The 12,736-nt window shown below is 44.0% G+C and overlaps 2 protein-coding genes across 2 annotated transcripts; both read right to left on the bottom strand.

The window, feature by feature from the left end:
- Positions 1 to 31: 31 nt before the first annotated feature.
- On the bottom strand, positions 32 to 3,069 carry BCIN_02g06530 (hypothetical protein). The gene is made up of 7 exons (XM_024691456.1): positions 2,181 to 3,069; positions 2,026 to 2,119; positions 1,901 to 1,967; positions 1,461 to 1,847; positions 972 to 1,410; positions 498 to 667; positions 32 to 444 (listed from the first exon to the last, which is right to left on the bottom strand). The coding sequence occupies exons 1-7, from the start codon at positions 2,255 to 2,257 to the stop codon at positions 419 to 421; spliced, it is 1,260 nt and encodes a 419-aa protein (XP_024547227.1). The 5' UTR covers positions 2,258 to 3,069; the 3' UTR covers positions 32 to 418.
- A 5,066-nt stretch (positions 3,070 to 8,135) lies between these two features.
- BCIN_02g06520 (hypothetical protein) lies at positions 8,136 to 10,963 on the bottom strand. The gene is made up of 3 exons (XM_024691455.1): positions 10,364 to 10,963; positions 8,229 to 10,163; positions 8,136 to 8,179 (listed from the first exon to the last, which is right to left on the bottom strand). Exons 1-2 carry the CDS (start codon positions 10,386 to 10,388, stop codon positions 8,512 to 8,514), a joined length of 1,677 nt encoding a protein of 558 aa, XP_024547226.1. The 5' UTR covers positions 10,389 to 10,963; the 3' UTR covers positions 8,136 to 8,179; positions 8,229 to 8,511.
- Between the last annotated feature and the right edge of the window lie 1,773 nt (positions 10,964 to 12,736).

Here is a 12,736-nt window from a genome sequence, read left to right as displayed (position 1 = left end):
TACCGTGGATTAGGATGGAAATAACTTATAGTGGTCGGGTCTATGGCGTGCAGAAATGAATTATTACCATATAAATAATATATTCTTCAGTGTGTTTTGAGAGAGCTTCTCGGGGAAACAGTCTTGAGAAAACCCTCTCCGTGGAATAGTATTCATTATCCATCCATCTCAGCCCTTACTATCATTCATTTTGTCAAGGAAAAGGAATATGCCAGAACCAGCCGTCAAGCCCTCGTTCCATCAAATCCAAAAGAAAGAAAAAAGACATAAACCGGCAACCCATCATTGTTCCTTCCCAACAAGCCATTCGTGCTTCATAGACCTCATAGCTACATGATTTCCCGATTCCCGACCATATGCATGCCTTAAAATGTTGTCCCTTGCATCATAAACCGTTTAATACATTCGTGCGACCTATTTACATGACAAAGAGAAGATTTGTGTCTGCTGTCATTAGCATCACTAGACGGACTATAAAGCCAAGGGGGAGAACATACTCAACGGATGACTGCAACTCAGTTGCGGTTTCTGGGTGTATTTGGTAGCAAGTTCGTCTCTGATACTGTTCAAAAGCTGGACGTAACTCTGCTGAGGATTTTTCTTCATGGCGGTAATGAAAGCCCATGACATGGCACCGGTTGCCTGTGCAGCGATGGTAGCATCGGCTCTGTATAGAAGTCGTCAGTGCCTGTTCGTGGCCAGAAATGTAAGAAGGTACGTGGATGGAGGTCAGCTAGGTCACTCGACCCAACGTGACTCACGGCCCTTGGTCGATATCTTCGCCAGAATTGGCTATTGATATAGGCCTTGGGCTTTATAAATTAAACGTGACTATTATAATGTACATGTATGACCAAAAGGAGGACCAATATCCGGAAGATAGCATAAACTCCGACGCTATTAATGCCACAAGAGGTTCTGTTCTTCAAAACGCTCATCCATAGCAATGACATGGTAAAAAATATACTGACGATGTTTGATCATCCTTGCTTCCAGACCACATAATCACATCTGCGGGCGATGTTTTGGTAGCCAGTGTCTTGTTGTAAGCATCATCTCCAGTCGTTGCTTTCTTGAAGAATCCCATCAAATTGCTTGCAACACCGCTCATATCACCTTGACTGTAAGAAGAAATAACACCAAGAAGACCTTGGCCCGCTTCTTTCGCAAGATTTGGCTCTTTGAGGACTCCTTGGGTGGAGTAAACGTATGGCAAGTCGAGGGCAGTTCCGGAATGACATGAGTCAAAAATTGCTGTCAATCGAACACCAGGTTGCAAAGGCTGGACCATAATCCTATGCATCTCGTCGTCGACAATATGACCGACTTGTCTGAAATCGACTGGGTAAATAACTTCATCGTAACCATCTTCTTCATCCCCATCCAAGTCCTTTGTTTGGCCGCCATGTCCTGCAGACGTCAATACGAGTGAGTATATTTGTACTTATTGAACCACTTACCAGAATAATGGAAGAATAACGAATCATTGGGTCGAGCATCCTTTACCAACCAATGCATGGCTCGTAATATATTTTGCTTGGTAGGCTGGCTCATCGGGTTTTGTTGATCGTCCGTAAGAAGAACCATATCGTCTCGCTGATACCCAAAGTTCTCATGCAAATACGAAGACATATTCTTGACATCGTTGATACATCCGCGTAATTGACCACGCTGACCGAAATAATTGATACCTATCAGGAGTGCTTTGCGTTTTCCTGTGCAGTTGGAATATTGGAAGGCATAACCTTGAGGGGCGCCTTGTCCAAATGCGTGCATTCCCTGTGGCGGTGGTGGTGGAGCATTCTGATTGCCATTTGTATAGGCGTTTGAGTTGACCGAGGGCATTCCTAGGTAAAATAATCAGTATTTCCGCTACAATTCCGAGACTATTCCTGCGAACCTGGGCGGCCATATTGTGGCGCATTGGGTGGCACGCCATTGTATCCGCCGTATTGCTGAGGAGGGGGCTGTTGGAGAAAAATAATTAGTACTAGGAACAAACGTCTGCGTGTATGAACCTCTTACTTGAGAATATCCATAAGGTTGTTGCGGAGGTGGAGGCTGGTGATATCCGTAGCCTCCGCCTTGGGGAGGAGGAGCTCCATATGCTGGCTGAGGGCTGATGAGAGTAAGTGAGAGTTCTAAGAGAACCGCATAGAGGGGAGGAAGTTTGATCCTACGGGTAGTAGGGTTGGGGCGGGTACTGCTGGTTTGGTGCTCCATAGCCTCCATTATTGTATCCCGGATACCCAGACATATTGATTGTAGACGTCAAAGTGATGAAATGCCGTGAGCGACGAAAGATTGACGTTTATTAATTAGCTTTTGTCGGCACAAAGCCGCGACGAGGGGTAAGGTGATAGCTTGAGCTTGCGGAACCGCGACAAGAATGACCGGATCGCGGTGATATGATAGCGAGAGTCGATATTGATTGATTGATCGACTTTTGAAGGTGGATTCGGCAGATATCTTTATAGCCGGCAGAGGAGGATATTCTTAGCCAGGTTCTAGTGATTAATTGAATACGTCGATATTCCAACGTGGGGCAGAATTGCAGGTAGGTTGGGTTGGTGTGTTAGGAACAGACGGGAGGGGAGAATCGTCGGAAGATGCGATGCACAAGGTCGTGATAGGCGGGTACACTAATGTGCTATGGTGATAGTGAGGGTTGGCAATTGATGGATTAAGTGGTGTTGTGCTCTGCAAAAGGCGAGGCGCGCTGGGCAGTGTAAGTTCCGTCAGCGAGCAGGGGAGATCGTTCAGAGTAGCAATAGCAGGGCTGAAGTTTTCTTTTTTCTCTGTCCTTTCTTTTTCCTTTTCCTTTTCCGGTGCGGATGCGGATGCAGCAGATGCAAATGCAGACGCAGCGAAAGAGAGGTGTAGAGATGCAAGCAAGATGGAGGGAAAAAGATGATGAATTTTAATAATAGATATTCACAACTTGACGGTGGGAGTGAGTATCTAGGTAGGAATGCAATGGGAGGATGAGTAGACCTTTCAATCGTAGTATTGTATATCTCGACCTGGCTTTGGTTACTTTCAAAGGGCAAGATTACGATGATTACAATCATGTGTGTGTGTATGTATGTATGTATATATTGTTAATATTATCTACATAATCCTTCATAAATAGATAACCCTGGGATTTCCTACATCCGATATATACACTCGAGTGTATACACGTATATATGTGAAGGCTACTACTTACTTACTATATAATATAGCCAATGAGTAAGCAAGACTCACCAGTTCATCAATCAATCCATGGACTACATACTAATCAATCAACTACTCTTCATTCATTATATACTTAATAAATAAATAGATAGATAGATTTATATATATATATATATACACTTATATATCTGTACATCTAGGTATACACTAATACACTCATACACCCATACACCTATACCCATTCCATTTATTCATATTCACATTCTTATTGCTCATCTACTGTACTTATGTAGGTATATGGAGTCTTTTCATTAAAAGTATCATCAAGTGGTGGTAAATAACACCATCGACCTTACATCCACCTCATCATTGATCTTGACAAATCACATTGGTGCATTTGCATTTGCAGGTTACAGTACATCTATCCATCATATCCCCCCCATGTCAAGGAAAATTTTGGGAAAAGCCATTCAAATCTATCTTCATGCATGCTTTCACACCTGCCTATCCAATTCTATGGCTGTCTTGCTGATATCAACAATTGGCTTGGCTTGAGAGGCTTTCACAATTGTTCAGTAACACTATCATTAATTTCAGTATCTTCTTCGTCTTGAACCTCGTATGTATTATCCCAAGTATTCATTATTTAGTCAGAACAGCAACAGTCTGTATCACCTTATCCTCACATCTCACGTCTCACCCTCTCCATCCTCATCATCATCATCATCTACTATGTTGTCTTTCAACGTTGCTTCCATAATTCATCCCTACTTACCAGATTAGGGCATCTTATCCAGTATAGATTCACGTTCTTTTGAGGCGCTGTATGTTCTTGAAGCTCACTGCATCTAATCGGAGAGTCCGCGTTTCTAAGGTATATTCTCACAGCTCCACGGAAAAATTGTTTCGCGGGACAACGCGCAACCAAAAGTCAGGGAAGCCGGCACACGAGATTAGAATCTCGTGCATGTTAAGATTAAAACGGTCGACGGTTTGGGTATCTTAATCCGGTGTCACGTACCCAATGGATCCAGAATTCGAACGCATATGGAGATAACATATCATGTCCTGCTGAAGAGGGTATCAACACAGCTGCAAGCCATCTATGGCTTAGGTCCCTTCTATATGCGAAATATCAGATCTAAGCTCGATCTTGCATATCGGTCCGGTGCTTTTCGGAAGAAGAATTTCTCTGCAGGCAGTCCAATATCGGTATGATGACGGATGAGGAAGATGGAAGCCCAGAATTCTCATGCCCTTTGAACGAATGTGGTGGTTAATGTGGATAATTTCGGACGGAGCGTCCGAAGTACTATTTTGATGGCTGGCGTGGTCGTGCATATGTCCATATAATTGGCCAAGACATCTCGTCTAATATCAGCCACACAGGTGCACTTGACGTGCTGCTTTAATATTTGCAAATTTTTGTCTCATTCGATTTGCGCCGAGGTCTACCGAGGAAGCGAGGTTCAAGAGCAATCCACAGAGTTTCACGAAAAGCGGCGACGCGGTGCTCCCCTCCCCTGAAAGACGTCTAACCTCTTGCAGAACAACAACAACATCAATCATTCGAAATACCATACACATTGGCAGGTACCGGATCTTTCTCTTCACAAAGCAGACCCTCACCTCATACAATTTGAGGAATTTCTCAACTCAATTGCCCAGTTATCTTACGAGAAAACCGGCAAAACTTGCTTCAAAGCTTTCAAAATCACTGTTATCCCAGGCCACCCACGCTTATCATACAATTTTTCTCTCTCTCATACAATTCACCAACCCTCAGATTCTTAACCTTTGCCCACCCTTCTAGAGAAAGAGTTTGGTCTTTGAGACCTCGAAGGGCTAGTCATTCCGAGGTTTCCTTGTAGACAGCAGAATTGGCTTGTGTCAGAGTCCAAATCACCGAAACTAATATCTGCTAAGAAGCTAGTAACAGAGGATATTGAGCCCTGCCTGCATTGTCTGCTGTCAGAATCTTGTTTCCCACGTTTCAATGATGGCTCCAGATCTGTTACCGAGTATGCAAGCATGCGGCATGTGGCTATGTACCGGCGTTGAACTTACTTTGGTAGCTTTGGTGTTCACATTCTTCATCTATCACGTCAGCTATGATCTTGGCGCCAACTCACTTTATCAAACGTTGCTACGTGACATTGATGTGTGGATTCTTGTGTAATATTACTCACCAGCCCCAGCCCTACGAGTCGGCTCTATGATCAAATTGGGGTTGAGGCTCTCGCCAGTTGATTGTGCAGAGTAGGGATGATGCGCAGGACAAGGTTCTTCTGATTAAGCATGGACCTATCTCCACTTGATCAATATGATTCTCGAACTTTAAGACACATGCATCAATGTTAATCATCCCCGTTTGTGTCTTGTTTTCCAACAACTTTCATCACAAAATAAGAATTCATATTCCATGCTTCCAGTCATTATCACATTCAAATTCTGTAGGACGATGAGATTTCGCCTCCACAATGCTAATTTTGACAGCGGGTCCCCAGAATGCTTGAGCAAGCTCAGGTCGCCGAATACATTACCAGATAAGAATTTCCGGTGCTCCTATGCTGCTGTGAAGTTTCACACTGTGGGATCCCGGAGACGTACTGGGACTCTACAGGTTAAGTGGCTTGTCACCCTGCACTCCCAATAACCAATCGTATAACATCAATAGAATTATCATATTCTTGTGCAAATTTACATGGCACATACTGAATTGGGAGGGAAACATGCAAACATTGATGAGAGTACATTGCCAGGTGTCAGAAAGCACACATAGTGAATTGGTGATGACCAGGGCGGCGCATGCTTTGCTATGGGCTTCGTTTCTTATCTTATGCTTCCAACGTGGTTCGATTCCTAGAATGAATTGTTGTCTATCAACTTGGGCGTGATACTAAGTAATATCGCAGTCAAATTTCACTTGGCTAAGAACGTTTCACGGCATTTTGAACTTTCACGTACAAGCTTACAGGGTTAAAGCATTGTAGCATTGACGCCTGTTACCGACAGAACGTATCAAAGGCGCCGAGCCAAACACTGGCGTGGCTCAATTAGTCAGGATATCAAATAATAACATTTCATACATCAACCAATGCAATGCAAGCTGTTCCTGGATCGTTCAAAATGACATGCCCGCCCAAACGCCAGAGAAACAAATGGGTGCTTGAATGCAGGGGGCAGAAAGAAGTACGAGCAAGTGTGAGTTCCATCGTTCTTTCCAGACTAAATGCAGTAGCATCACCGTTGATCATAGCACTAACCTCGAGATCATGACCAGCGGGAAGCTTCCCCTGACCAATAAACCGCAATGTAACTCTAGATGTATCCACCCAATAACCACGAAATCTTACTCATTGGGCTGCGACATACTTATCAAGTATACTCGTTGATTGGACGTTGATTGCACGTCACCCAACCCCTTTCCAATGCAGCACAAACTCTCTAAAATAACCCATAACCCATAACAGCAACGCAGCAGCAGTAGATAATAGGCCCGCTTGAACCACAACAACGCTTTAGAACATCAATGCAACAAAGCTCCTCAAGTCACATCCGCACGAGTTGCGGGAAATTGTTCTCAATAATAGCCATCGCATGCCAATACATGCCACAGAGCGATAACTTGCATGCTACAAGGCAAATATGTTACTCGCGAAAAGGTGCATACTCGCTAGGTGGGAGGATAACCCATAACTTAAGACTAAGTTATGGATTACGGGGGCTTGGGGTCGTTTGAGGCGCTGTCCATTCTTGCATAAAGAATATGAAGCAATGGGACTTACGTGAACCAATAAGACGGCTTTTAATGACTACCTCATTTATGACCAATGACAGTTGAGTAAAGTACACAAATCTAGCTCTCGTTGAATCGTCTATTCTTCGCTATATAACCATCTTCTCAGCGCCCAGATACCTACATAGTTCAAACCCAGGTACGCGGATGTTACAACCATCATCAGATATCGGGAATGCATGCCTTATCACTACTCAGATACTTTCTATCTCCACTAACCCCAACTAGTTCGAATAATAGTGTATAACATTCTGCGCTTGAATGATCATTTGTTCTGACTAGTTCAAATTCTCCGAATGCTAGACCTCAAATTTTCATGCCACAACCATAATTTAGCATTTACAACTCAGTGTCAGTGGGCTCTCTTTTTCCTACATACCTATATAGGGACATTTTTTGCTTTCTGATTCTTGCACATTCTATTGAATTAGCTTTCGCCCATTCAGCATACGCCAACCACCACTCCACATCAACATCAACATAAATACAAACACAGACACGAACACAGTATCGAGACCACAAAATCCCATGCGTCCAAGTTCACACAGGAAAGACACAGCGTTGCAACAGCTAATCCTCTTGATTTCGCGCACCGGAAGACATACTTGAGCTTGAAAATAATCAAACCCATAATAACAAGCTATAATTACAGAAGCGAACCTCGTCTATCTATCTATCTATCTATCCATCTATCTATCTATTTATCCATACCTCCCCAAGCCCAACACAACATCACCATCACCATCGACATAACCTAACAAAAGTATCTTTACGAGATCCATCCCTCTCGCAACATCCAAGAGATTTCCGGATGCAATCTTCAAAATGTGTTGAGAGTAGGTAGACTTAGCGAATCGCAAACGGCGAATGGTATCTATATTCCCCATCGAAGATGGCCAGAAAGTCTAGAAGATGTAGATGAGGAAGCAAAGAGATGGATGGAATTGTATTGTACTGTATTGTATTGTATTGTATTATTCATATCTAGACCTACCTACCCGGTTTCCATCTCCGCTCTCGAAAGCTATGTTGAGTATTTAGTTATTTTTACATAAAGGTTAAAATGATCTATTGTGTCATGGTGTGTTGATTGACATTGCATATTAATAGCTACTTCTTACCTACCTTATCTAATTCAAATCCCGTGAAAATTTAATGCTGGATACTGCCCACTTTCATCCATTTCAAATATCCAGCAAGCATCTGTAATCAATTAATGACAGAATATAATCATGCTCATGAATAAGCTCACTTTGATTTTCATGCTCGTCTATCTATGGTATGTATGTACTCTCCATCCACCCATTCATCCATCCATTCGTTCATCCGTTAGATCATTCGTCCTTTTATCTCTCCAATTTTTCAATCATCTCTGGCTAGCTCGCTTTCGATATCCATTCCTTTCCATTCCTTTCCATTCATCCGCATTCAAGCACGCTTCAGAACATGCAAGAATAATTCACTGAGCCCAAATCCAAATGCATCTACGAAGAGATGCTACAAGCACAGCAACCATTTTCCAAGTTACCATTAACCTACTTATTCATATCCATTTTCTCTTGCCCTCCCTCATCCACCTTCCCCTCCCTGGTCTCCTCCCCCCTCATCCCCCAAGCCATTATTCCCCAGATAATTTGCATAGCCTCCACTCTATCCTCTTTCTTGAACAAATCATACCACTTCGTTCTCCAAATCACCGTTCTCCCATACCCCCCCTCTCCAACCTTCTCCCCATCCAGAATCTCTAGAATCTCCTCCCCAACTCTTCCCCTCAGAAAGCTAATATGGTGATTCAAACAACTAACCAAAAACACATCATCCAGATTCCCCTGCACACCACCCGGTTTGCCAATCGCCATGTAACGTACCTTTTTATCCCACGTGCTGGACGGGGGCATCATTTTGCGGTAATTTTCATACATCTGAGATTGACCGCCTTGACGCGTTGTGCGAGGCTTCTTCTGAGGGGGGCGTCTTTCCGGAGTCATGGATTGAAGAGAAGGGAGGGGATTTATACCGCCGATTTTAGATTTGATGTCAGAAATAATGGATTTATCTCCTGAAGATGAAGAAGCGGACGAAGAATTAGAAGAGGTTGGTTCAATTTCTTTGCCGATAGGACCACCTTTCCCACCACCCCAGCGAGGAACAGTAGTCCACCACTTCCCCTCACCAAAAGGCTTTTCGGTCTTCCCTTCACGGTTCCTTTGTTGAGCCGTGAGCAATATCGTGATTACTTCACGAGCAAGATCTAGGTTAGAGTCGAGGGGAGTGGTGAAGGATGTTGATGACCGGCATGAGAGAGCTGCTAGGGGACCTTCAAGGATGCCTGCGCGAGAGGAATTTCGGTCGGTAGGAGCACGGTAGATCATAGTGATGCCCATAGCGGAGAACTGAGATGGAGGGAATGAGGATTGTGACTTTGGTGGATGAATATGGAGACGAGGTTCGACACGTGGAAAGGAAACGTTACAGCCGAAGTCGTAGGCGACGAGTTTCATGAAGGAAGTTGTAAGACCTTGACGGAATTCGTGAGGGAGCTGGGAACCAGTGCCAGTCCGGACGTGAGTTTGTTGATGGAGCGGAATTTTAGCTTCACCTTCTTTGGTTTCTCCGCTTTGATTCTCGGCACCATTTTCGGCGGCGTCAGAAGGAGAGGTGGCGATTTTTGGAAGCGAGGTGTCAACCCAGTAGCCCGAGAAGACTTCCAAATTCTTGTAGAATTCATACGCATTGCCCAAACGAGCTACTGGTGTGCCCTTTACTTGGGGAATTCTCCTGACAGTGCGAAAAGCAGCTGTATTGTCAATCGAAAGTTCCCTTCGGCGGTCCAGATAAGCTTTCACTCCAGGACCTTTATTGCCATTACTTAAAAGCTTTTTACTTGCTGTCGTTGCATCTTCTAAATCTTCTTCGGAGATATTTGTCCATTCTTCATCCGGGGGGAGGAACGAAGGATCCGGTAAGAACTCTTGAGGAGATACATTTGGGACGACGTGAACACCTAGTCTTTCGAAATGGGATGATTTTATATCCGTTGGTCGATGAATAGTCTGAAGAAACGTGACTAGGGGTACATCGCCTGAAGAAACATACTCTGGCGATTGGGGTGTACTTGAAGGAAACGTGAGTGGAGTTGGTGGTGGGATGGTCCGAGGCTTACCATCAGCTGTGGTAGGTTGCGGTGCTGTAAAAGAGTCAGAATATTGAGCCTTTCTGAACGTGGATTCTTTCTGTACTGAGATTTCTATCCAGATCTCACCAAGATTTTGATATAATCTTGAGCTCAGCATGGAAAGTTTAGGTAGGCAAACAGACACCAGGAATGGCCCATTCTAGAATTATGAAAAGTGTATTCGAGTAGTAAGGATGTATTTCAATGCTTACCAAAACTTGCAAAATTACCAAACATGATGATGATGACGATGGTGGTGGTGACGGTGACGGTGACGGTGACGGTCTTCCTTATCCCCAGATGTTTTCTTTCGGTATTCTGAGGGGTTGTTTATTGTATGGAGCTTTGATTCTCACGCACCCTGCAAACCCCTCATGAGATCCGAGTGTGGAAGAAATGGTATTTCTCAAAGATGTGCGATTAATATATCAGATCCCCAATCGTTGCTTGATACGCTTTGACGTGGATACTATTGACCATCGAGGGAAAATGCTTCTCTCTGATGCGAAGAATCTTTGGCTGTGATGTTGCTGGAATTATTGTTATGGAGAAAGTACCCTCGCACGCCTCGGTCGATGCTGGGGCAAAAGTCGCGTGAATTATGATTATGATTATGATTGGGATTACGAGTATGCATATGCCATATATTGTCGTTTCTCAGGTTTGCTTCCCTTCCAATCAATTGCTTGATGAGAGTGGATGATGTACTCGAGCACTTGCAACTGTAAACCAATGATATGGATGTGTATGTCGCGGTTGACTTTTTCCTCTACGGGATGTGTGCAACGACGAAGTTGAAAGAGTGATTGATCAACTCAAATGTGAGGACTTGGCACGGGTAACGAGAACCGAGAACCGGCTTGTATGATGGCATTGACATACATACGTACAACTAGAGAGGGCTCGAGAGACGAGGTTGAATTCCTCTCCTTTCATACCCAGGTAGATGTTGCGTGAATCTAACAAACACATCAATTGTAAAGTGTATAATCTGCTAATCTGCTAACCTGCTAATCTGCTACGCTTGTCAACTTTGCACCAGTATATCCATATACAACATGTAAGATCTCACATGGAACAGCACCACCGGCATCGACACTGGAACTCTACTCTGTTCATATACATTCTGCAGTTTTCCTTCATCCTGCATATCGAACACCCCATTCGCTCCAGATCAACAACACCTCACGGCTCGACGCGACGCGTTATATATTTCTGTACTATCACCTGCCAATTGGCCGTCTTATATGCTTGATACTCAATCCCGCCTAGCCTCACATCAACCCCAATCATCGTAGGAATTAGCTTCCCACAAGTTTGGATTCTCAACCACCATTTCTCGTAACATTCCATTGAACAAATAGAACAATGCCGTTCACGTCCAGTACGTGCTGTACTACACGATCCTCATACGCGGACCAGCAGAGTGCCGTGTGGAGTGAAAAGTGGCCCTTCTAGACGTTACACCATAATGAAGCCTATTATGGCACAAAACGAGTATGACCTACTATACAACTTTAAAATGCCACCAATCTGCTTAGTTTCCATCGTGACAGTTTTGTTTGCTGCCGTGCTTCAATTAATTTGATACGGCCTACCATATGTTGGCTTCTCGACTAACACTATTGTAGGTATAGTGGAGGGTCATAGCAGTCGATTCCACAACGGAGTCGATAAGCATAACTAGAACAGAAACAAGATGGAGAGAATTAGGTTCAGGATGAGGGAATAGTGGATATATCACATAAGGGCAGTGGAAGAGAACCGGTAAGGTTGTGCCTCTGCAGAAGTAAGTTGCCAAGGAAGGATCACTGAGGCTCAAACAAGAAAACGTGGTAAGCCAAACGTAGAGGCTGGCAATGCGAACTTCCGGGTCTCTTCAACTTGTTCCATCTTTTGGGATGAAGTGAACCGAAAGACTTTGATGTCTCCTTGTCACATTCTTGGTGATGGTGATGGAAGCTTGTGGGAAGGATTGCATGCAGCTCCTATAAGAGGAACGAACTCTTTAGACTTGGCATCATCACGTACCGGGTGATGGAGCATGATAAAACACACAGGAATTTTGTAGAAGATTGTAGTTCAAAAGCGTATTGAGAAGCTTCTGATAGAGAGAGTGTGCGGGTAGAATGTGGAAAGATATCTATCTATTCTGTAGAGGCCGTCGTTGAAATTCCAACTCTCTCATCAGCTCTCCCTCAACCGTCCAACACCGGATAATTGAATAGTTGGTGATGCATGTCCTGTCAGTTTTCAAGAAGAAACAAATTGGATTAAATCAAAACGAAGATATATTAACATTCCCCGCCAAGTGGGGGCGTTTGTCTCTTTTCGTAGGAATACAATCTCGAAGGAGTCGATTATGAAATCGTTGGGATTGCAGTGCTACAATAACCCTCGCTTGCAGGAAGTAACTTTCCATCACTCCCACTCTCCTCCCTCCCCTCCCCTTGGATCGTGATGACACCACGCCACTAGCAAAAATGTGACGATTCCCGCCATTTAATCTATTTAACCAGGGCTAGTCGACTGCGAGAGGCTTGAGCCCTACAATTGGCAGCAGACAACTTTATTTGACATTAGAC

Source organism: Botrytis cinerea, chromosome 2 (assembly GCF_000143535.2).
Source record: "Botrytis cinerea B05.10 chromosome 2, complete sequence".
Taxonomy (NCBI): domain Eukaryota; kingdom Fungi; phylum Ascomycota; class Leotiomycetes; order Helotiales; family Sclerotiniaceae; genus Botrytis; species Botrytis cinerea.
The sequence above is the reverse complement of the archived record's forward strand: the minus strand, read 5'-3'. Positions and strand labels throughout refer to the sequence as shown.